This window comes from Pteronotus mesoamericanus, unplaced genomic scaffold (genome assembly GCF_021234165.1).
Source record: "Pteronotus mesoamericanus isolate MK-2021 breed Mesoamerican mustached bat unplaced genomic scaffold, CSHL_Meso_final scaffold_85, whole genome shotgun sequence".
NCBI lineage: Eukaryota > Metazoa > Chordata > Mammalia > Chiroptera > Mormoopidae > Pteronotus > Pteronotus mesoamericanus.
The window spans coordinates 72,566,089-72,591,656 of NW_026555329.1; the positions used below are offsets into that span (position 1 = coordinate 72,566,089).

Here is a 25,568-nt window from a genome sequence, read left to right on the forward strand (position 1 = left end):
TTAATTGTTTCCCTAATTATTACTTCTTTTCTTTTTCTTAACAATATCTGGAATCTTCCCAGGAGGGATTAACTCCGACTCCACATTTAGAAATGGCTTCTAATTCCTGAAGTCAGTCAAATCAGTCTTTTATTTCCTTTGACCACTATGAATAATTTAAACAAAGACTCCCTTCCTGGGTTATTGTTGAGCTATGGAGGAAGCACTCCTTTTTGTTCAGCTTCAACCTAGAACAGAGCCACCTCAAGAAAAGATTACTATCTTTTGATGATAAGGGGAGAGTTGGCTGAGAGAGCCAGGAGGTAAAGAGAAGAAATAAAAAGTAAGGAATAGGTTCCTGGCCATGTCATTTTTTCATCTAGTCCAGTGTCTCCCAAATTTAATTCGGTGATAAACATCCCAGGCCTCTTCCCTGTCCTCTGCATCAGAATCTCCAGGGAAGTCCTGGGAAACTACTCTAGTTTCACCTTAAGCTAGCCCTAATGTTGAAGTTTTCAGACATATGAACCAATAAATTGCATTTATAATTTAAATTATAAATTTAATTTAATGAGTTTGAGATAGACTTGTTACTTGGCAACAAGAGCATCCTCCCTGATAGAACCCAGCTAGATTTGTTTCCTTTTGTTTTTTTCCATCTTTTCTCAGAAGAGGAGTAAGCATAAACTCTCAATGAGTTATTTATACATCTCTGATAAAGTTCAAAAAACAATCTCAGTTAGGATTTCCAGGGCAACATAGAAGAAAACAAGTTGAGCAATAGATCTGTCAATCTCTCTTGCGTCCCACTGCTCCTCCCTCTGGACCCCGTTTCTTTGATCTAATAGATCTTAGGACACTTGTTCAAAATTTCAGAAATCTGAAGTCCTAGGCTCTCTCACAGAGATGTATCTCAGTGCTACAAATCACCGCATACCCCTAAATGATGGAAACAGCATTCCTATCATTGGGCTGGGTACCTACTCAGATCCTAAGCTGGTAAGTTCCTCTCTCTTTCTATTTGCTGCTTCTTATACGAAATTTTCCTAAAGCATAATCTGCAATTCATTTTGAATGGATCTCATTGATTTCTTTTTTGTAATAATGAAAGCAACCTCCCAAGGCTAATGTTTGGCTGAACGAGTATTGAACCAACCATTAAACTAAATCAATTTGTGATTTTAAATGATCTTGGATTAGAGGATGGGACTTTTTTGCTTCCTTTACTAAAATTCAGCTGGATGTTTATTATTTGATGAAATTACAGAGTTTATAGCCTGTGATTTGTTTAAGTTCATATTTGAGGATTTTTAGTTCAATCTAACAAACATACAGTGAAAGCTTGCTATGTATGAAGCACTAAGATCCAGAAGCTTCATCTATGAAGAGAACAGTCTCTGCTACTTAGGGAATAAAAAATCTGATAGAAGAGATACACTTTTTAATACCAAACTTCTGAAAAATGAAGATGAGAGTAAATACTGTCCTACAAATGCAGACAGCATCTCCCAGAAAACACCGATTTGTATTTTGTAATCCCGTCCCTTTTTTTACCCAGCAACCCACCCCCTCCCAACTGTCAACCTCAGTTTGATCTCTATGTCTATGAGTCGGCTTCTGTTTTGTTTGCTCATTTATTTTGTCCTTTAGATTTTAAATATAAGTGAAATCATTAGGTGTTTGCCTTTCTCTGTCTGACTTATTCCACTTAGCATACATACCTTCTAGATAAGTGATTTGCAACCTTTTTCATTTCATGGCACGCATAAACTAATTACTAAAGTTCTGTGAACACCGAAAAATGTATTTTTTGCCAATCTGAGGGAAAAAATAATAGGTATAATTTGATCCATTCACACTGGACAGCTATTGTTATATTGGCTGTTGTCATTGTTTTTATTTGACAATCCAAGGGAAAAGAGGTCAGTGCCCCTTATAAAATGGTCAGGTACTGTATGTTCTAAAAAATCCTATGGCACATCAGTTGAAAATTGCTCTTCTAGGTCCATCCATGCCATAGCAAATGGTAAGATTTCTTCTTTTTCTTTTTTTTCTGGCCAGTAATAGTCCATTGTATATATGTACCACAGCTTTTTTATCCACATGTCTATTGATGAGCACTTGGGTTGCTTCCGTATCTTGGCTATTATAAATAATGCTGCAATAAATATAGGGATGCTTATATTCTTTTGAACTAGTATTGTGTGTTTCTTCTGATATATTCCCAAATGTGGAATCACTAGGTCAGGAAATAGTTAAATTTAACCATTGAGAATGAAGTGGGTTTCCATTGAAACATGACAAAGTTTCCACTTAAATCTTTCTGCTGTTCCCATTATAATTCAATACTTCATGCTGATTACTAAAAAAAATCAGTGGTATGGGTAGGAATGCTACTGAAATTTGAGTGATCATGAAAGAATGAACTCTGTAAAGCTACGAATGAGCTTGTCAGGCAGAGAATCAGAGCTGAGGCAGGACATTTTAGGTAGAAGGGAAAGTATAGAGGCACAAGATATATGATAAGTCCCGGAAAGGCCAAGTCTACAGTGGCTGACGCACATAATTAGTGGTGGAGGTACTGGCAGAAGGATCTGGAAATGCAAGTCGAGACTGGATTATAGAAAAGGAGAAACTATTTAAAGTTTAGGAACCGAGGGATAGCATCATCAGATCAGTGTTTTTGAAAGATAATTCTGGGGTGGCATGGAGAATGGAAGAGAGAGGAAGAAAACTAAACTACAGATACCATGAGCAGTTAACACTTCTGTCACAATCTCACATTCCACTTTAGTCGCCATTGTTTTGGTAACACAAAGGAAAATAGCTGTTGGAACAATGATAAGAGTCTGGGTCATTGGCCCCTTCCTTTTCTTACGTTGTCCATGGTCTTTGTATGACCTCATTCATAATCGCAGCTGCAAGCACATGTAGGCAGAGGCTCCTAAATCTGTATTTCCTACTCTCTTTGTTATATTTCCTTATACAACTGTGGACTAGCTACATCAGAACCACCTGGGACCTTTTTTTAAAAATACAGATCCTTTGGCCTTACCTCAGGTCTACAGAATCTGGATTTCTAGAGAAAAAGCCTAAGAATCTGCATTTAACACGCTCCTTGGATAATTCTGCTGTACGATTGAATGTGCACGCCATCTTCCACAGACACCTCTAAATCAACATGACAAAATATACTCATCATCTATCCTTCCCCCCAACATACTCCTCCTCCTGGCAAATAGCACCACCCCCAGCCATGCAAGCTAGAAATCTAAGTGTATTTCCCCATTGTGCCCCCGTCCTCACCTCTCCCCTTCTCTTTGTTGTGTGCTAATGATTGCTAAAACACTGTTGAACTTTTCTCAGAAACATCTCCCCATTTCACAACCTGCTATTTATCCATTGTCACTGCCTTAGTTTAGGCTCTTAATTTATCTTTGGGCTATCCTTCCAATTTTGTTCCCTTCCAACTAATGATCCAAAGTCCGCTATTACGAGCTTCCTCAGGGCCACATCTGATCATGGCACTCCTGTTTAATCATTTCAATGGCTCCCTGTCAATTATAGTGTAGAGTCCACACCCCTTACCTTGCACACTGGGCCTTTATGGTTCCGTCAAGACCCGCCCACCCAGCAGCATCTACCACCACTCTTCCAACCTCTCCGGATGTGGAAAACATAACAACCTAAGTTCTTCAAACATCACTCCCACCTCCGTGCCTTTGAACATGCTGCCTTCTACCTGGAACCCCCTTTCTCTTGATTTGTTCACTTGGCTGACTTCTATTAAACCTTCGAGACTCAACTCAAGAATATCTCTCCTTAGAATCCTGTGTCCCAGTCACCACAATTTGCCCTTCCTGAGGGTACACATAGCTTCTTATGCTCACCTCTATTGTAGCATTTCTCGTATTATATTGTAATTATTGTTTCTCTGCAATCTTCCCCACAGGACTGTGAAATTCACTAGGAAAGAGACTATGTCTTATTTAGCTCTCTATTCCCAGCACAGTGTCTAGGAGGTAATGCGTGTTCAGCTAATGCTTGTCCAATTAGTGAATGAGTTTCTGAAAGGGGATGCATATGTATATCAGCATCAGAGGGCATGGAGGTGGGAATGGACATAAAAATAATAGCTAAATTTTTTTTGGACATTTAACCATGTGCCATGAACTCTTTTAAGTGTGTCACATTACATGCATTTTCTAATTTAATTCTCACAATATTTTGAAAGAAATACCATTTAACCCAACTTTATAGATGAGAAAACAGAGGTTAAATAAATTCCCTCAAACTTATAATGTTAAGAAACAGAGCAGGGATTTTAACCAATGTAGTTTGGGCTCAGATCTTATGCATTAATCCCTATGCTATATTGCCTGTTATGAATATATCTTCTATTAATGAAGCTGCATATTTCTAACTGTGACTTTCTGTGTGTATTTCTGTAAATGAAAATATCTAGGAACATATGCCCTGAAACGTGTATCCTAGGATATATAAATGCTATGGGTTAGACACATTCAAAAGCAGTCACGTGCCATTTCCCAAAAAGAGCTGTAACTTAGCTCACACGAGATGTGACATACAGCAGTGAAAGAACATGGCATGGGAGGAACGCTGCTGGGACTGCTCATGTGTGCCACAAACCACATTTGTGATCAGAATATTATCAGCTATAAAATAATACATAAGGTTCATGATAGGCACGCAAAATCAGAAACCCTAATGCGAAGAAAATACACATGTATCCGATAGATGTGGGGTACAGAGAAAGGGGACTGATGGGAGTGGACAGAAGGAAGTTTTTCGGACAGAGCAGACTTCTGGCTTTCTGTTCTAAGCTGAACAACCGAAAACTCCTTTACTATCTACCCAGGGCTGATGTGACAGAGGCTTAGAACCACCTGTCCCCACGTAGGTCACCCTGAAATAAAAGTACTCACTGAGATTTAACTTCAGAATCAGTCTTATTCCTGGAGGTGGAGCCTGATGTCACATTTAGTCTCCTCCACTTAAGAAGTCAGAGAGTTTCTGCAAAACCTTTCACTCTACAAGTGATACAAGGTGAATGTCAAGTTGAGGTAACTCGTTAACTAGAACTCATTCGTGTTTTGTGTACATAGTGAATCCAGTCAATGTTTTTCCTGGAATCCTGTTCAGTTGTGATACAGAAGTTAGAGAGCAGTAGGGCACCTAGTGAAGATTTCGGCATGTCTTCAGTGGGGGGCGGGGTTGGAGCAGAGATGGGAGGCTAAAATAAGGAAGACTCGCACTGTCTCCTCCAGTTTCTGCCTGGTCTAGATCCCCCTGGAACACACGGAGATAGGAACGGCAGTGAAGCAGCTTGGAAAAACAGTTCTATGGAGCCATGTGAGGCTGACCAACCCACCTTCTCCTGACTGACAAAGCTTTTTTTCCCCTCTCTCAATAAGACCAACTTTCTTGTCAAGGTGTTTCATGCCTCTGAATTTGGGGAATTTGAGATGAACCAATGTTTAGTAACACCAAGCACTCTGTATTACTTCACCTAAAGATCACTAATGAAAAAATTCAAGTGCACAAATTATCTATGTGACTTTATCTATGAAATCCTCCCAGAATGCTTTCATACAGGGATGAAAGAGTCTATAATAGCCTCCCAACACCTCTCCATTATTTCTATTGCTCTCCTCGTAGTTCTATCTGGGTAAGTCCAATAGGTGAGAGCCTTGAGTCTTGTTCATTTCTTTTTTTTTTTGCTTTGATAGAAATTAATTCACTTTGTATGACTATCAGCTCATAGAACTTATAGCTAATATTAATCCAAAACTTCAAGTAAAACTCAAGAATATTACCAGGTATGCAAACGACACAAATCCAGGATCAATGGCAACTATTTTGGAAAATGGACGATAATTCAGTTCAATAAATATTTATTGTGTGCCTACCACATGTGAGGCATTTTTGTGCACAGTACAGGAATCAAAACAATGGGCTAGAAACAAGGAACCTAAAATCTGTAAGTAGATGACTGCAGCAGTAAAAACAAATACACATAGAACCACAGTATAAGGCAAAGCTGAAGCTCTCTAGCAGAGAGAACACTTGTTCAAAGATGAAAGCAACAATGAAAACAGGGTAGTTGTCAAGCTGTGGGGAGGAAGTGGCCTAGGAAGGTGAATGAGGGTCATAATTGATCCAATATTTCTTCTTGGGTGGCCCTGGTTGAGATTTCTGTAACTGCAAATAGTTTTCACAACCTGGAGAGTGAGCCCACAGTTTTGCATGTGGGGCAAAGGTGAGGTGAGGACCAAGCCCATAATGAGCACCAAAAGAGCCTGCTTCATCAGGCCCATTCTGTCCCTGGGTCTGAGGAGGCAGAGGGCACAAGGCTCAGAGCCCCTCCTCAGAACTATGCCATCTCGTAAGATTTTATTTATTTCTTTTTAGAGAAAGGGGAACAGAGGGAGAAAGAGAGGAAGAGAAACATCAATGTGTGAGAGAAACATTGACCAGTTGCCTCTTGGACAAGTCCCAACCAGGGTCTGAGCCCACAACCCAGGCCTGTGCCCTGACTGGGAATTGAACGGGTGACCTTTTGTTTCACAGGCTGACACTTAATCCACTCAGCCACACCAGCCAGAGCAAAACTATGCTATCTTTTAAATGTTCCTTGCTTTCTCCTCAATGTCTACCTAATCTCTCTCTTCCTCTCAACCCAGGAAACATTGTTTTACCTAGAGAAGGCAAAGTCTTGTTCTTATGTCAAGTACTTTTTTTATACTTGGGACGGGATGTTAAACAAAAGTAATTACTCAGTGACACTTGTTAAATCATAGTAAGGAGGGCTTTATTCAAGGAGAGGGACTGCTTTGATGGATACAAGGACTACTGTGATGGAATTTTGCAGTAGGAGAGATTGGGCTCAACTTTGAACACAGTAAAGGCAAGTGGAATCTCTAACCAAGCAGCAGGATGGGGGTCAGTGGATAGAAAATTATTAAGAGAAAACATCAGGGTAAGGGGGGATTCTGGCTACAGCAACCCAACGAGATTCTTGCCAATAAATGTCTATTAAGTTCATCTTATCTAATGTTGATTTAACGCTGATTTTTTTTTTGTTTACTTTCTGTCTAGATGATCAATCCATTGATGTAAGTGGGGTGCTATAGTCTCCTACTATTATTTATTATGTTATTATTCATTTCTCCCTTTGGATCTGTTAATAATTTCCTTATATATTTTGGTGCTCCTACATTGGGTGCATGTATATTAATAAGTGTATGTATTCTTGATGGGTTGTCCCCTTTATTATTTAAAATGTCCATTTTTGTCTTTTGTTACTTTCTTTGTATTGAAATCTATTTTGTCTGATATCAGTATGTCTGCACCCAGTTTTCTCTGGGAACCATTTGCTTAGAGAATTAGCTTTCACCCCTTCCCTTTAAACCTATGTTCGTCTTTGGAGCTGAAATTGGTCTCCTATAGTCTCGTTTTCTAATCTATTTACTACTATGTGCCTTTTGAATAGTAAATTCAGTCTATTTACATGTAGGGTGATTATCGATATATGAGGACTTACTGGTAACTGCCATTATATATTTTGTTTCCTGATTGCTCTGTATCTCCATTATTTCTTTTCCCTTGTTTTCCTGTCTACTGTTTTAGTTCGGTGGTTTTCTATGATGTTTCTCTCTGGTTCCCCTTATTTCATGTTTTGTGTCTCAGCTCTGGATTTTTGTTCTGTGGTTACCATGAGGTTTGTATATATTGTCTCATAGATAAAAACAGTCTTTTTTCTTCTGATAGCATCTCATTTTCATTTGACTATACAAGTTACATCCTTTTACTCCTCTCCTTTTATTTTCACAAATTATCCCTTTTTTATGTTGTGTGTTCATTACCAAATTACGGTAGGTATATTTCTAATGCTTTTTCCCTTCAACCTTTATGTTACAATTGTTAAACACCTTATTGTTAAAGAGAGTTGCAGTTTTCTTCTTCTCTGTGTCTGTCACCTTACCACAGTTTTGTGTACCTTTGTCTTTTAGTTTCAGGTAGAAGTGCTCCTTTCAACATTTCTTATAATGCAGGTCTTGTAGTAAATTCCCTCAGCTGTTCTTTGTCTGGGAAAGCCTTTATTTCTTCTTCATATCTAAAAGATAACTTTGTATATATTACTGGTGGATGGTCTTTTGACTTGAGGTAATTAGGGGTTCCATTTGCTTCTTATACTTGAATGTCCAGTTCCTCCTGTAGGTTTTGGAAATTCTCATCAATTATTCCTTCGAACAGACTCTCTCTTCCCTTCTCCTTTTCTTCTCCTTCTGGGATACTCATTATCCTTATATTACCCTTTCTCATAGAGTCAGAAAGTTCTTGTAGAGTTTCTTTATTTTTAAAAAATCTCAGTTTTCTCTCCTCTTCCATCGGAATCATTTCTAGATTTCTATCTTCAACCTCACTAATCCTCTCTTCCGTATGGTCTGCTCTATTTGGCACCATTTTGATGTTAACAATTCAGCACGTTGGTAATTAGAGGTCTTTGCTTTACTTTCCAGTGGATGGTCTCATAGTGCAAACTTCCATTTTCTCTTACCTATGCTACTCGCCCCTCCAGGTAGGGGTTGTTACTGTGGTCGTGGGAGTTGCCGCTTATGTGACTAGGTGGTATGTTCCCGCTGATTTGGGGGCCCCTGGATCTCAGTGGTGTGAGGATATGGTGGGCGAGGGGAGAACTGAATTTCTGGGCCCAGTGTGCTGCTACCGGGTCCCCCCGCCCCCTGCTGGTGCCATAATGCAATAGCAGGGAGGCCAGAGATACACCTTTGCTTCTGCTATCAGGCCCCACGACAATACGGGGGAGGGAGCAGGTTCTCAGGTGCCAATGCTGTTTCTCTCTCTCTCTCTTCCCCTCCACTGGGCCATCATGGGGGTGCTGCACCCTGACTCCTCCACCACTGACCCATTCGCTGGGGCCACAGGCCAGCCATGGTGGCTATGAAACTGCACCTTCAGGCACCAACCCTGTTTTCTCCCTCATCTTGCCTCCCCTGTGTATTCCAATAGAACCTCCCTCAAACGTACCAAGGTATGGCTCTCTCAAGCTCGCTAGTGTGTAGGAACAGAGGAACCTTTGTTGCATTACAGATGCCTGATTAGCTGTAAATTTAAGGGGAGATACACAGGGCCTATACGCTCTGCTGTCATGCTCTCTGATGGCATTTAAATATATAAGAGTATGTTTCAAAGTACAGTTGGCCAATAGACACATGAAAGGATGCTCAATGTCACTAGTCCTTCAGGAAATGCAAATTAAAACCACAATGAGATACCACCTCACATCTGCCAGAATGGCTATCATCAGTAAAGCAACAAACAACAAGTGTTAGCAAAGATGTGGAGAAAAGGGTGCTTTGTTAGTGGGAATGCAAATTGTGCAGCCACTGTGGAAAAGTTTGGAGGTTCCTCAAAATATTAAAAATAGAACTACCTGTGACCCAGCAATCCCATTTCCAAATACTTGGCTGAAGAAATCCAAAACATTCACTCAAAAAGATACATGTATTCCTATGTTCATTGCAGCATTATTTACAATAGCCAACACATGGAATCAACCTAAGTGTCCATCAATAGATGACTGGATAAAGAAGATATGTTACATATACACAATGTAATATTACTCAGCAATAAAAAAGAATGAAATCTTACAACTGGCCACAGCATGGATAGACCAAGAGGGTATTATGATTAGTCTCTCTGGTCCTTGTAGGTAGAGATTGTGAGACCACCCTCTTCCTTGACAGAAATTCTTTCACTGATCCAACCTTAATCATGCTCCCCTGAACTCTTCCAGCATGGACTTCTATCCTCATCTCTGCATTGGCCAGTTTGAGCAAAATCCTGCCAAGTCAGCTTAGCAACACCCCCCCACCCCCGCCCCATCTTCCATGTCTGGTCACCAATGATGTCTAATCAGGCTCCCCACTCATCCTCCACTATCCCCTGGTGATGTCTGGTCATCACCCAAAAAAAAAAAAAAAATCAAATGATGCATAGAGATAAATGAAAATAAAAATATAACATACCAAAATCTTTGAGATGCAGCAAAAGGGATGCTAAAAGAGAAATTTATAATAATACAGGCCTACCTCAAGAAACAAGAAAAACCTCAAATAAACAATCAACATTACACCTTAAGGAACTAGAAAAAGAGCAAATGAAGCCCAAAGTTATTAGAAGGATGAAACTAATAAAAATATAAGCAGAAATAAAAGAAATGGAAAATAAAACGACAATAGAAAATAAGTTTTGTATTGGTCCTTTCAAAAGATAAAAAATTATAAAACTTTGGCTAAAGTCATTGAGGAAAAAAGAGACAAAATCGGAGGTGAATGAGAAGTTATTAGGGATGCCACAGAAATACAAATGATTATAAAAGAATGCTATGGGAAATCCAAGATGGCGGCAGAGCAGGAGGAAACCACACTCACTTCCTCCCAGAACCAAACTGGAATTACAACTTAATTATAGTACAATCAATCTGAATACCCAACTGAAGACTGGTTGAACAGAACTTTGATCACTAAGGATGTACAGCACCCCGTGGAGGCTGGAAGGAAGGGTGGAGATGTGAAAATGGCTGGCCCTGCACTAACATGTGCTATGGTTGAGAATACAGAGGGATATTTCAGCTGCAAAGGATCCCCCCACCCCCGAGAAGAGAAGGGCTCAACCCCACTCCAGGCTTTGAGCCAGGAGCACCAGTGCCAGGAAGAGAAGCCCATATACCATCTGTCTGTAAAAGTCAGTGGGGAATCCATCTGCCAGGGACAGCCAGGAGGCTGCTGGAAACCCAAGCATCCTCTGAAAGTACCAACACATAAAACTGCATTCACTAATATTCCCCCAGGATCCAATGGAGGGAGGGCAGCTAGAACACAATGGAGTCATAAAGGGAGAGATTGGGTTGTGTGGCTTCAGGGAAAGGGCTAGAGGGACAGCTGCCATTGCCCCTGAGCTGAGTCCCTTTCCCAGGCCTCCCACAGACACCGTCTATATTCTGCACTCCCCTCCGTAGGGCATCAGCCTGGAGAGCTACTCTAGCCCCATCCTCCTGACTCCCTATGGCCCAGCCTTGGCAAGCTCCTACCTTGTGAAAAAATTAGCTAGCTGCAGGCAGCCTGGGCCTGCTGCAGTTTTTCTTATAAGGCTCTCCAGGAGGTTCATGTAGACTCGGGGGGTGTCAGAGACACACTGAAAGAGACTGAGCTGTGTGCCTCTGGGGAGAGGGCCATTTTACCCACTAGTCCGACTGGCAATGCCCGCCCCCCACACACAGAGCATCAGCCCAGAGATGTCCTCTTTCTCACCCTCCTGATTCCCCGTGGACTCCACCTGCCAAGCTGTTGTTATTTGCAGATGACATGATACTGTATATAGAGAACCCTAAACATCCCACCAAAAACTACTAGGACAGATAAATGAATTCAGTAAAGTAGCAGAATACAAAATAAATATTCCAAAACCAGTTGTATTTTCATACACCAATAGTGAACTACCAGAAAGGGAAACTAAAAAAAATCCCATTTCCAATTGGCTCAAAAATAAATAAATAAATAAAATGCCTCAGAATAAATTTAACCAAGTAGGTAAAAGAGCTGTACTTGGAAAATTATAAGACACTGAAGAAAACACAAATAAATAGACCACATACTGTACTCATGGATAGGAAGAATTAGCATCATTAAAATGCCCATATTTCCCAAAGCCATTAGTCAATGCAATCCTTATCAAAATACCAATGGTGTTTTTCATGGAAATATAACAACAACAACAACAACAAATCCTAAGGTTTGTATGGAACAACAAAAGACCCTGTATATCCAAAGCAATTCTAAGAAAAAAAGAACAAGGCCAAAGGTATCACACTTACTGGTTTTAAACTATCCTACAAAGCAATAGTGATCAAAACAGTATAGTATTGGCAGACAAACAGATGAACAGACCAAGGGATCAGAACTAAGAGCTCAGAAATAAATCCATACATATACGGGTAACTAATGTATGAATAAGAGCCAAGAGCATACAATAGAGAAAGAAAAATCTCTTCAATAAATGGTGGTGGGAAAACTGGAGAGCCACATGCAAAAGAATTAAACTAGACAACTTATCTTCTATTATAAACAAAAATTAACTCAAAATGGATTAAAGAGTTGAGTGTAAGACCCAAAACAGTAAAATACTTAAAAGAAAACATAGACACTATGCTTCTGAACATTGATCTTGGTGGTATTTTTTGTGAATTTGACTCCAACAACAAGGAAACAAGAGAAAAAATAAACAAATGGGACTAATCAAACTAAAGAGCTTCTGCACAGCAAAGGAAACCATCAACAACAAAAAAGCAACCAAGTGAATGGGAGAAGATATTTGTAAATGATATGTTCAATAAAGGGTGTGTATATATATGGAACTCATACAACTCTACAAAAAAAAAAATGAAACCAAAAAACCTAATTAAAAATTGGCAAAGATCTGAACATTTTTCTAAGGAAAACATAAAGATGGCCAACAGGCATATTAAAAAAATGTTTATCATCACTAATTTTTAGGGAAAAGAAAATCAAAATCACAATGTGATACCAGCTCATCACTGTTACAACAGCTTTCATCCAAAAGACAGTATTGAAGAGGATGTGAAGAAAAGGGAACCCTTATACACTGTTGGAAGGATTGTAAATTGGGGCAACCACTATGGAAACAATAGGAAGGTTCTTTGAAAAATTAAGAATATAACTACCATATGATCCAGCAATTCCTCTTTTGGGTATTTATCCAGAAAATATGAAAACACTAATTTAAAAAGATATATGTATCCCTATGTTAATTGCAGCATTATTTACAATAGATATTATGTTAATTGCAGTATGTTAATTGCAATATTATTTACAATTCCAAGATATGGAAAAAAACTAAGTACTATCAACAGAGAAATGGATAAAGATGATTTTATGTGTGTGTATATACATACATATGTATATATGTTATACATATAACAAAATATTACTCAGCTATAAAAAAGATTGTATATGTGTATGTATATACACACATATATGCATACATATATTACATACATATATAAAAGATTTTATATATGTATTTATATATACATATGTATATGTAATATATAGGTAGATGTACATATAAAACAAAATATTACTCAGCCATAAAAAAGATGAAATATTGCCATTTGTGACAACATAGATGAATCTTGAGGGCATTATGCTAAGTGAAATAGATCAGACAGAAAAGGACAAAAATCACTTTATGTGGAACATAAAACAAAAATGTAATGAACTAATAAAATAAAACAAAAACAGACTCATAGATACAGACAACAGAATGGTGGTTACCAGAAGGGAAGGTAGCTGGGGGTAAGGGCAAAATGAGTAAAGGGGGTCAAGTATATAATAATGAAAGGAAACTAGAATTTTGGTGGTGAGCACACAATAGAGTATACAGATACCAAATTACAATATTGTTCACCTAAAATCTACATAGTGCTATTAACCAACGTTATTTAAATAAAATGTCATCATAACTAAAGAACAGTAATTTATGTGCAATCTGAAAAAGAATAACTCATACTTCATGTTAAGAATTTGTCTTTTTTTCCTTCCTGTCAATGTTCAGGGGAGAGGATATTCTCATCTTTATGTTTCATGCAGGTTACTAAAATGAACAAAGTTTTGGCTACCAAATTTGATAAAAAACATATCTTGAAAAATATAGCGTGGCCCTCAACAATCTTTTCCCCCGCAGCTTTATTGAGATATAATTGATGTACAAAAACACTACACATATTTAAAGTATACAATCAAATGAGTTTGACACAAGTATGGCCCCATGAAGCTGTCACCGCATCCAGGAGGGTGAATGTGCCCAGCCACCACCAAGCCCCCTCCTGCTCCTTTGTGGTCCCATGTCCGCAAGCCCCACCCCCGGCAACCACCGATCTGTGACTGTCGCTTTGGATTAGTTTTCATTTTCTAGCATTTTATTGGAATGGAATCATAAAGTATCTATTCTTTTCGGTCTGGTTTCTTTCCTTCTGTGTAATTATCTGATATTCATCCATGTTACTCTGTGTATCAATAGTTCATTCCTTTTTTATTATTGGGTAGTCGTCCATTCGGTGGCGATATCTCAGTATATTCACCCAAACCTTTGGTTTATAATTGAGCAATCATCCATGAACCCATGCCCTCTCCAGCACAGATACCATGACATCTCCCATCACTGGTAAAATTGATCCAGTCACACTTCCAACGCGACAAAACTGAGGGTGGTCCTGGGATGAGTGGGTCTCCCCCTGCGGACGGGGTGCTCCTTGGGAGGCCAGTTTCTCCAGCCTCCAGATGTCACCTTCCAATCGCAGCAGCACAGAACTGGGAGTTTGTCATGTTCTCTCTCAAACAATGTACAGCAAATTGTCCTGATTAATAACGATTAAACTAAATGAAAGGCCCATTTCTTTTCTCCCAAACCCCAACCCCCTTGTCATTTCAGACCCCTAAGGGGGCCTGTGCGACAGCAGTGAAGATAGCCATCGACGTCGGGTACCGGCACATAGACGGGGCCTACGTGTACAAGAATGAGCACGAGGTCGGGGAGGCCATCAGAGAGAAGATCGCAGAAGGCAAAGTGCGGAGAGAGGATATTTTCTACTGCGGGAAGGTGAGTGCGTCCCTCTGCCCTCTGTCTCCTCATATTAATGGTGGCCCTGACGTCACTTCTCTCTGCCACAGGATGTTGGACTCACCAAGAGCAGTGAATTTCCAGCTGCTTAATTCCTTGCTCATGCCAAGAACTTAGGGACTAATCAGCCCCTTAAAGCAGGCCTACCACAAGGATCCTTCTTCATACCCGGGCAAGGATTTAAAACATAGGCAAAGAACCAAGTCCACAAAGCAAAAATTTGGAGACTGGAGGGAAAAGAGGCCATGATTCCTATTACAGAAGCATTTGCCAAAGCTTTTTCAATAAAGGCAGCCTTCTTTTCCTTTCGTGTTTACCAATTTGTTCACAGATCGCTCATTTCTTTATTGAGCTATAATTCACGTACCATAAAGTTCACCATTTTAAATCAGTGGTTTTTAGTAAATTCACAAAAGCTGCACAACCATAACCACTACCTAATTTCAGAATATTTTCATCGCTCAAAGACAAAACAAAACAAAACAAAACAAAACAAAAAAACCTGTACCCACTAGCGGTCACTTCACAGCCAGTGGGAATATTAAATGTATAGCTACAGGCAGCCCTCCAGGAATGTAATACAATTCTCCTGAGGGTTCTAAAGAGAAAAAGACACTGCTTCTGACTTGGCCCAGCCCCCAGACCTCCCTTCCTCCTAGTTCCCCACTCAGGCTCCTTCCAGGTTCTCCAGGCGTTTGCTATTCCCCAAATTACCAGCTGCTTTTGGGTTATGATTCCAAGATCCACATGGAGTCACTGTCCCAAAATATCAGCTTTTCACTTTACTAAAACTTTACAATGCTGATTCCTAAAAATTGTATTATTACACAGTCTCTCATTAGAATAAAGCATTAAAGCTTAGATAGGTGCTCGCCACACGTTTCTGTACAAGAGTAAACTCGACCTCACAGCCTGACTACCTTTGCCAACGTGGCCTGCCCAGAGCCGGAAATATTTTTGAAAACTTTGACTTATCTTAAAATTTTTAAAAAACTTTTGCATTGTCTCGATCTTTTATTCATGTTTGTTTCATGTAAGAATGAAGTTTTAAATAACCACCAAGAAAAACGGACCCCCAAAACTTCCTTCTTATCTCTTTGGTGAACACTAAAGCTGTTGCAATATCTATCACGTTGGAAAATTCAACCGAATGATATCAACTATTTCATAAAGTCACTTTGAGTTAACATTTACAAAATACTTATACAGTACCTGCTACAAAGCTGGTACTCTGTGGGTTTGTTGAATAAAAATGATTAGAATGTATAGAACAGAATTTTCATTTCAGGCAGCAATGACACCCACAGGGCCCACAGTAACAGCCAAACCCATTTTCCCACCCATCTCTCTGCCTCAGGTTTTCTCTTCTCTGTGCTCTGAAGGCAGGACAAATAAAATGATTGCCCAACATAAGAAAAAAAAATCAAATTTTACTAATTTTGCTTGCCCGTACTTGTGACTAAAAAGGAACCGAAATTTAGAACTCTTTTCCCAAAGAAATATTGCAGCAAACGGGATGCTTCAAGAAGATGTACTAATTTATCCCAAGACTCTGAGTACCCCTCAGCAACCTAGGTTTTACTGACTCCAAGGGTGCACGTGCCCCAAGTTGATGATCCAAACCTTAATCTTTCCTTACCTAACACTCTAGAGATCAAGTAATTTATTTTTCCTTTTTTTTTGTAAGCAACTTAAGTTTATTAGCTTTATTTTTTCCATACTTATTGAAGTATAACTGATATATAACATTATGTGAATTTAAGGTATACATGTTGATTTGGTACACTTATATATTGCAAAATATTTGCCACCATATGTCAGCTAACTCCTCCACCTTTTCACATAATTACCATTCCTTTCTTGTAGTGAGAACATGTGAGACCTACTCTCTTAGCAACTTTAAAGTATATAATACAGCCCTAGCTGGTGTGGCTCAGTGGATTGAGTACCAGCCTGTGAACCAAAGGCTTGCCAGTTTGATTCCCAGTGTAGGGCACATGCCTGCGTTGCAGGCCAGGTCCCCAGCAAGGGGCACGTGAAATGGAACCACACACTGATGTTTCTCTCCCTCTCTTTCCCTCTCTAAAAATAAGTGAATAAAAAAAAAAATTGAGTATATAATACAGCATTATTGACTGTAATCGCTATGCTATACATTAAACCCCCAGAACTTATTTATCTTATGACTGGAAGTTGGTGTCCTTGGACCAACATCTCCCCATTTGCACTCATGCACTGCTGTCAAACTGTTGGCCTTGCTGTGAGGTAAGGCTGGGGTCCCCTAGCCTGCCATTTTGGTGACATTATCAGTTCAGCCAGACATCCAGCAAGTTCTCAGTAGGAACCTGCAGAATTTCCCTGGGGTCCCTGGTAGGAAATGAGAACAAAGGAGCAGGGAGAGAGAATCTAAATCTTTGCCATAACTTAAAATTTCACCAGCTCCCATACTGCCTGCCACATGTGAAGGATGCAGTGAAGTTGCTCACACAACTGTATTTCTTGCTCAAATGAAGCTCACCTTTTATCAGAGCAACACGAAAAGAAAGCGTCAACCCAGGTCAGCGCGGCTATTCAGATCCATGTTCCCCAGTTACACAGGGAGGGAAAGTTTTAGAGCTGAGAGTCAGGTAGGAAGTTAGCACGGAGCGGAAGACTTTTCTCCAAAGGAGGCCCTCTGTGCTTCCGGCGGGTCTTTAAGTCTCTGGTCCTATATTTTCTTATTAAAATAATTTTACCTTTCAATTATAGTCAACGTACAATATTATATTGGTTTTAGGTGTGCAACCCAGTAAGGAGACATTTCTGTAACTTACAAAGTGATTACCCTGGGAAATCTAGTCCCCATCGGGCACCCCACATGGTTACTATGGTACTGTTGACTCTCTTCCCTCAGTGTGGCTCACACGCCAGTGATGGCTCTGTAACTACCAACTTGTCCTTTTTAACCCTTTCACCTTTTTCACCCATCCCTCTCATCTGGCGACCGTCAAAATGCGCTCTGCATCTGTGAATTTGTTTAGTTTATTTTGTTTTCTATATTCCACATATAAGTGAAATCGTCTGGCATTTGTCTTTCTCCTGTGTGACTTACGTCACTCAGCACAATGCCCTGTAGGTCCACTCCAGACGGCAAGATTTCATTTTTCTTAAGGCCGAGTCATATTTCATTGTATAAATGCACCACTTCTTCTTTATCCACTCATCTATATTTGCAATAGTTTATTTTCACTCTATTTTTTTCCATTACTGTGTATCCCCCTTATATCCTCTTCCGTCCTCCACCGACGCTTGCAGTCTCCACGCTGCTGTCAGTGTCCATGAGTTTTTCTTTTTTGGGTCGATCCCCCTGCTCCCCAAACCCCTCCCAGAGCTTTCAGCCTGCTCTCTGTATATGAGTCTGTCTCTCTTTTGCTTATTCAGTTTGTCCATTAGATTCCACATTTGAGTGAAATCATACAGTATCTGTCCTTCTCTGACGGGCTTATTTCTTTCAGTGTAATGTTCTCCAGTCCATCAATACTGTCACAAAGCGTAAGATTTCCTTCTTGTTTTTTTATGGCCAAGTCACATGTCATTGTGTAAACGTACCACAGCTTTTCTATCCACTCATCTACTGAGGGGCACAGGGTCTGTTTCCAGATCTTGGCCATTGTAAATAATGCTGCAATTAACATAGGGGGGCATGTATCCTTTTGAATTAGCGCTTCAGGTTTCTTCAGATAAATTCCCAGAAATGGAATCACTGGGTCATAAGGCAGTTCCATTTTTAATTTTTTGAGGTCTCTCCACGCTGCTTTCCATAGTGGCTGCACCAGTCTGCATTCCCACCAGCAGTGCATGAGGGGTCCCTTTTCTCCACACCCTCCCAGCACTTGTTGTGTGTTGATTTATAGATGACAGCCATTCTGACAGGTGTCAGGTGCTGTCTCATTGTGATTTTCATTTGCATTTCTTTGATCTTAGTGATGTTGAGCATCTTTTCATATGTCTATTGGCCATCTGTATGTCCTCTTTGGAGAAGTGTCTATTCAGGTCCTCTGCCCATATTTTAATTAGATTATTTTTTGCGGTTGAGTTTTATAAGGTCTTTATAAATTTTGAGTATTAACTCCTTATCAGTGAATGCTATATCCACTCATCTATTGATGGACACTTCAGTTGCTTCTGTATCTTGACTCTTATAAATAATGCTGCAATGAACATATGGATGTATATTCTGGTACTATATTCTGATAAAGTTATACTATGGGTATCAAGAGTAATATCAGTTTATCCTATACTCAAATAAAACTTCAGCATAAACATATTTTTGTGCAATAAAGTGAATGAATAAAATGTGTATGAAGGCTTTGTAAAGAGTAATGGGCTGAGTTATTCTTTAAAAAAAAACCAGCATGGGTATTAGTTAACTAACCCGATTTTACTCTTTCAGCTTTGGTGTACAGATCATGACCCAGAGAACGTCCGCCCGTGCCTAGAGAGGACGCTCAGGCTCCTCCAGCTAGATTACGTCGATCTTTACATCATTGAGTTACCCATGGCTTTTCAGGTGAGTTCGGAAACCTAAAGGTTTGGCCTCAGCTCTTTGGCAACCATGAACTAGCTCATTAGTTAGCACCGCAGAATGTTATTGTTTTATTACCATAGATCAGGCAGCACTGATCTAGCCCAACGAATGGCCAAAAAGTTTATATATGCCAGACTCAGGCTTGGATCCCATGTTTCCTGATTCATAATCTAATGCATTTTTTATTACATCATGTCTTTACACCTGTATTTAAACTCTCTCCATAAAACCATCATGTACTCCCCGAACGGTAGTCCACGTTTTAGTTGTTGGGCATCCAGATACATCCTTCTTGCCACTCACATAGTCAAGGTAATGTCCCTGCATGACATAATGCAAAATAGTACCATATATACAGCTGAAAACTTATTCACCTTCCACCCTCTCCACAGGAAAATAACTCAAAGAATGGTGAGGTGTTTTGGAGTTAGCAGCAAGGTCAGGGTGCTAGCTATTCCTCTAGTTTGATTGCTCTTCTTCCTTGAATTTCCTCAATCTGTGGACTCCGTGCTAATGTAACCTCCAACAACACATCCCAGACACACTGCTGAAGAGAAATGACTGCTTTAAAATTTCAGGGAGGAAAGGAGAGATTGAAAATGAAGCTGGTGCATGAGGCAAATCAGATCCTGCTGGTCAGGAAGAACAAGGACTCTCCCACTGCAGTGGCCAGAAGTCCTTTATGCAACCAACCTGGCTGCCCTGTTCTATCCTCTGGAAGCACTTTCCTTGGTGACTCTTCTCTATGGTCACATCCACAATGAGCTCTGGGAAAGATTCCCCTTTCCCATTCTGCTTCAGGTAGATGCATACGGGTCTTCGGCCTTCGCAATGGCCTTGGTAATCCGAGGCTTTTATTAGCCAGATTGGAATTTCATGGACAAGACAATATCCCTTAAAATTCTTTTAGGCTTTCAGTAAATTCACATTCAGTCAGCTCCCTAAAAGAGTAATTAAAACTAGGCTTCTTAGAGGGTCTATTTCTTGTTTCCAAACCTTTGTTTGTCCTGCTCTTCTACTCAGTTTTAAGCTTAATATAGCTCACATCTGGCTGACAATAATACAACACAGGGAGGCACAGCGATCGGGTTCCTTGCACCCAGTCTGCTTCTCACTGGATGGTGCTCCCTTGACAGGTAGGGCATCCATGGCTCAAGATCTTGCCTTCGGAGAGATGTGGACGAGAATTCCCCCAAAGTTCAAGTTTATTTCCCTCTAGGATTCTTGCCTTCCTGTCTTGGCTGACCCTGACTTTTCTCATTCTAGAAGGCTCAGGGCTGAGCTTCTGACACTCTGATGGCATCCAGAAGCAGAAAGTAGCTGTTTTAGCAAAATATGATCTTACCTCTCGTCTTACAAGTCAAGAAGCAATAAACACATTTATCTTTCCTTAGGACCTTCCTGAAGACTTCAAAAATGGCCAATAAACTTTAACACCCAACATTTTCCCACTAAGCCCCCTAAAGCTTCAACCTTAGTATGCCATTGTCAGAGTCTCAAGACACAACAAAGCAACGATTTAACAAGATGTCATGCTATTGCATAGAAAGAATAGCCAGTTCTCAGCTGGAAAATCCTCACTGCCCCCAACCCCATATGGACCTAGCTAATTCTACATTTTTGGTCCATTACTTGCCACACCTCAACACCTTTGTGTGAGTCAGGACTCTTGTTATAAGTGGCAGAAGTTCGACTTAAATTGGCGTTAGCAAAAAAGGGACCTAAGAAGTCCAAAGGATATCTAATTCAGGCACAGCTGGATCCAGAAGTTTAAACTACGTGTCTGCACTCTGGCTGCTTCTCTATCCCTGTGTTCCGATTGGCTTCCCTTTCCATATGATGGTAAAGTGCCCATTGACATGGCAAGCCTACATTTTCAGAGAAAGAGAGACTACACTTTAAATCTCATAGAGAAATACTGATTAGCCTTGCTGGGGTCATGGGTTGTGTCCACTGCTGACTAATCTTTGTGTGAGGGCTTGGGTGACTCATGGACATGTACAGCCAAGAGGTGGAGCTGGGTCAGCCCACACAAACAATGTGGACTGAGCACCTCCGTAGAAGATGGCATAAGGATGGTAGAAAACAAAATGACAAATTCCCACTGCACTCATGAGAACAGTGGTATGAAGCAGAGCTCCAGAGCCAGGCCGTCTAGTTCGAATCCCAGCTGTCACATGTGAGCCAAATGACTTGGTCAAGTTATTACCTGATCTCATAACAGATCCCCTAAGCACGGCGCACTGGAAAGAGTATGGGCTTTGGAGTCACACAGAAGAGGGGCTGACTCTCAGCTTTATTACTTACTAGCATAGTCACTTTGATATTTCCAAACTTCAATTTCATTATTGGTAAATTGGAGATAATAATAACTGACTTGCCAAGTGTTGTGAGGAGTCATTAAAATTACACATGTGAAATTATTGCTCTGGCTGGTGTGGCTCAGTGGATTAATTGCCAGCCTGCAAACCAAAGGGTTGCAGGTTCACTTCCCAGTCAGGGCACATGCCTGGGTTGTGAGCCATGTCCCCAGTAGGGGGTGCACAAGAAACAACCACACATTGATGTTTTTCTCCCTCTTTTTCTCCCTCCCTTCCCCTATCTCTAAAAATAAATAAACAAAACCTGTTTAAAAAATCCATCAAGGCTGGGACCAGATCCTGGGTCCCGTGATGTGAATCCCTTATTTATTCTCCTACACTATACAGCCCCTTCTGCCTTATACTTTTTAAAAGATGAATGACATTTTTAAAACATAAATAAAATTACTGCTGAACAGGAATGAGAATCAATAGTATGAGTTTTTAGAGCTTTGAATTATTCTTTTAATAATGCCTTACAGGAGAAGCAGGAGTGGTAGGAAAGGTCATGGGATTATCCAGTGAGGGATAAGTAGAGCCGGTACAGGGGAAGCTGAGACGAAGATCATAGAAATATCTAACATGGGATCAGGTGTGATAAGGACTTAATTAAAATCTGGGAAAGTAAGAATTATTTAACAGTTTGTGCCGGAAGCATAAAACCATTCCAGAACAGAAGTAAAATTGGGAAATGCAAAAGGCGGGAGGGAGACTGGAATGGAAATGTGGATCATAGGTGTTGAGAAGATCAAAGGGCCTGGGAAACAGAGACAAGGCAGTTAACAGGAATGATGATGTGGCGTGGAGAAATAAGGAGACTTTTTCTCATTCTACGTGAGACAGGAGGAAATTGAGCCAAAGCTGTTTTTGCTAAAAAAAGTGTTACCACCAGGGGAAAGTCCTGTTCAGGTGAGATGACAGGAAAAAAAATTTTTTTTTAATGTAATGAATTTTGTCCAACCGCTTGATTTTAAATAAAAATTCCCGTTATCAAGGTGTACAAAAACTTCCATGCTGGCAACCATAACCAATAAACACTTTATTCTCATATTATTCGACCTATTTCAACACAGTTGACCACTATCTCCTGTACACATTTTCTTTTTGTAGCTTCTGGAATGCTACCCTATCATGATTCTTTGACAGCTTCTTCCCTGCCAACCTCCAAACGTTGTGAGGCCCAGGACCTCTATTCTCTATATTCTTGTCTTACTGAGGCACACTCTCTCTATAGGTGATCTCGTATAGTTGCATGGATTAAATACCATTTTATATGCAACCACATTTTGTCTGCAGCCATGATATCTTTCTGGGCCTCTTTCTGAGACTTTTCTGTTTAGTTGCCTCCTCAAATAACCATTTGAACAACTGCACTTTGTCGTGTATAAAATGCACTTTTTTGCCCAAAATTTTGAGGGAAAAATAAGGATGTGCATTATATATGGGTATAATGATTACATACCATAGGTATAATAATCCCGTGTATAATGTGCACAAAACCGTGGCTGCGCATTATACAGGGGAGCACATTATAGTCATTCCAAACTGAAAATATCCAAACTGAAACTCTTGATTCCTAACCCAACCTCGGGAAGCGATGACCACCATCCACCCAAGTAGCCTAGGAATCATCTTCTTCTTTTTTTTTTTTTATCTCTATTCCATTTCCAAGCCCATAAGAAATGGGTCCTATTTTTAGAAATTGCCAAAAATGAGAAATCTGAAAGGCAACATTTCACACCACAGTTAGTCTTAGTTGGGAAAGGATCACCCAAAAACCAGAGAAGGAAATTTGACCCTCAGATAATGATTACTTCAGAGTAAGCAAAAGAGATGCTAAACCCCTGGAGGGCCCAGAGACGGAAGGAAAATAGCCAGCGTGCAAGTTAGCCAGAAATGAGAAGTCACGTATCACGTGGTGCTAAACTTTGCCCAGGCTAAACGGACTACCGCAACACTGAGTCTCAAAGTCCTAATGCTCAGCCTCCACTCTTTTTTTTATGAGTAATTTTGTCACTAGGAGAGAAGTTCATGACTTAAGAGCAATAATCTGTCAACAAGTAAAGGGAAAATTAAAGGCAGGGTAGGGTCATGAGATCAATGTGTCACCTATTTTGGAAAAAGTGAAAGAATGCCTGGACAGTCCCCCAAAGGTGAGAAAATATATATAGTTTATTATGTAATTATATAAACCTATAAATCATTAAATTTGAACTGCTTTCCCAGGACTAGGATATATTGGCATAATGACAATTCAAATTCCATAATTTCAATTCTCAGGTATAAATAAAATGAATTATGCTTGTTTTTTTATTTTTTTTAAAGCCTGGAGATGCAATACTTCCTAAAGATGAGAACGGCAAATGGTTATATCACAAGACAGATCTATGTGCCACTTGGGAGGTAAGTTCAAGTAGGCCTTTTATTTTAAAAGACTATATATTTTTATTGTAATCTGATCATTCCTGTTGGATGTAAGTAGCAGTACAGCCTTTACACTCCTATGCCAGACTCCAAAGGCTGGGAACATATTCTAGTGACCACAGTATCTCTTTCCAGTGGGTGCCCCTCTCTAGATAACAGCTGAAGATCTGAAGAGTGGAGTTGTGTCCAAGGGGGAGGAGGCAGTTTCTGGTTTTCTGATGCCTGGGGCTCTCTACTTGTGAGGCCATATATTCGCTCCTGACCTCACTGGAACGGACCAGATTTGGAGCCTGGTGTTCTCCTCTAAGAGTCTGCCCAACAGGAAAGCCAGTATCCCAGGGAGAAAATTAGCTCACAGCTCAAAATAACAAGGTATTGATTTCATAAGGAAATAACATATCCCAATTAGAGATCCCAACATAAACAGAACAGAGGACCAAGAACTTTCAAATTAGCCAACTACTGTATTAAAGGACATAAGAAGAGATATTAGCAATGTGAAACAAGAACAAGAGAACTTTTTAAAAAAAGCACTAAATAATAATTAGGAAAAATAAAAAACCACGGAATAGATGGGATGAAAGTGAAATGGATATAGATAAGAAAAAAGATTATCAAATTGAAAGATTAGGATGCAAAAATCTCCCAATATAAAGAAGGAAAAGATAAGAAAAAATTAAATGTGATAAAAAAGCTAAGAGATGTGCAGGATAAAATTTGAATTTACAATACTCACATAATAAAAACCTCAGGAAAAAAGAAAGAAGAAAAAAGGAAAAGAGGTAATATTTGAAGGGGAAGAACAAAAGACATTGAAAGAGCACAGATTATCAAAGAGGAAAGAGAAGGAAATTCACTAGACATGTTATAGAGAAATTTCAGGATATCAAACATGAAGAGAAAATGTTAATGCTTCCAGAGTATAGCAAACAAGCCAAAGAAGGAAACAACATGAAATAATAAAAGACAATCAGCCCAAGAGCAGTCAGGAAAAAAAGAGCAGAAGGAAAATAAATAAGTGGGGAAATAGAAAACAAATACCAAGATGGGAAATTTAAACACAGTGATATCAATAATCACAGTCTGTGTAGATAATCAAAACAATCCAATAAAAGGCAGAAGTTGTCAGAATGGACAAAAAGCAAAACCCCACTATATCTTATATGTAAGAAACCCATTTTAAATAAACACACATACATGTTTAAAGTCAAAGGTTAAAAAAATTAAGAGGCTAGAAAAAGATAAACTAGGCTCACAGTAATCAAAAGAAAGCTGGAGTAGCTATTTTCATATCAACAAAGGTTTCAGAGCAAAAAGTATTACCAGGGATAAAGAAGTTGGCTTTGCGATAAAAAAGAAATCCTAAACATCTATGTACTTAACACCAGAACTCTAAAAATACATGAAACATAAACTAAGAGAATTGAAAAGGGAAAGACAATAATCCACAATTATAGTCAAAGATTTTTAAACCTCCATCTCAATAATTAAGATAA

At 39.6% G+C, this 25,568-nt stretch overlaps 1 protein-coding gene across 1 annotated transcript in view; it reads left to right on the plus strand.

The window, feature by feature from the left end:
* The first annotated feature begins 819 nt into the window (after positions 1-819).
* AKR1D1 (aldo-keto reductase family 1 member D1) overlaps positions 820-25,568 on the plus strand; it is a 39,462-nt gene continuing 14,713 nt past the window's right edge. Inside the window, exons 1-4 of the mRNA XM_054563883.1 lie at positions 820-978; positions 14,533-14,700; positions 19,154-19,270; positions 23,974-24,051. Coding sequence (XP_054419858.1) covers positions 886-978; positions 14,533-14,700; positions 19,154-19,270; positions 23,974-24,051 — 456 coding nt within the window. The 5' untranslated portion in view covers positions 820-885. The remainder of the gene's footprint in view (positions 979-14,532; positions 14,701-19,153; positions 19,271-23,973; positions 24,052-25,568) is intronic.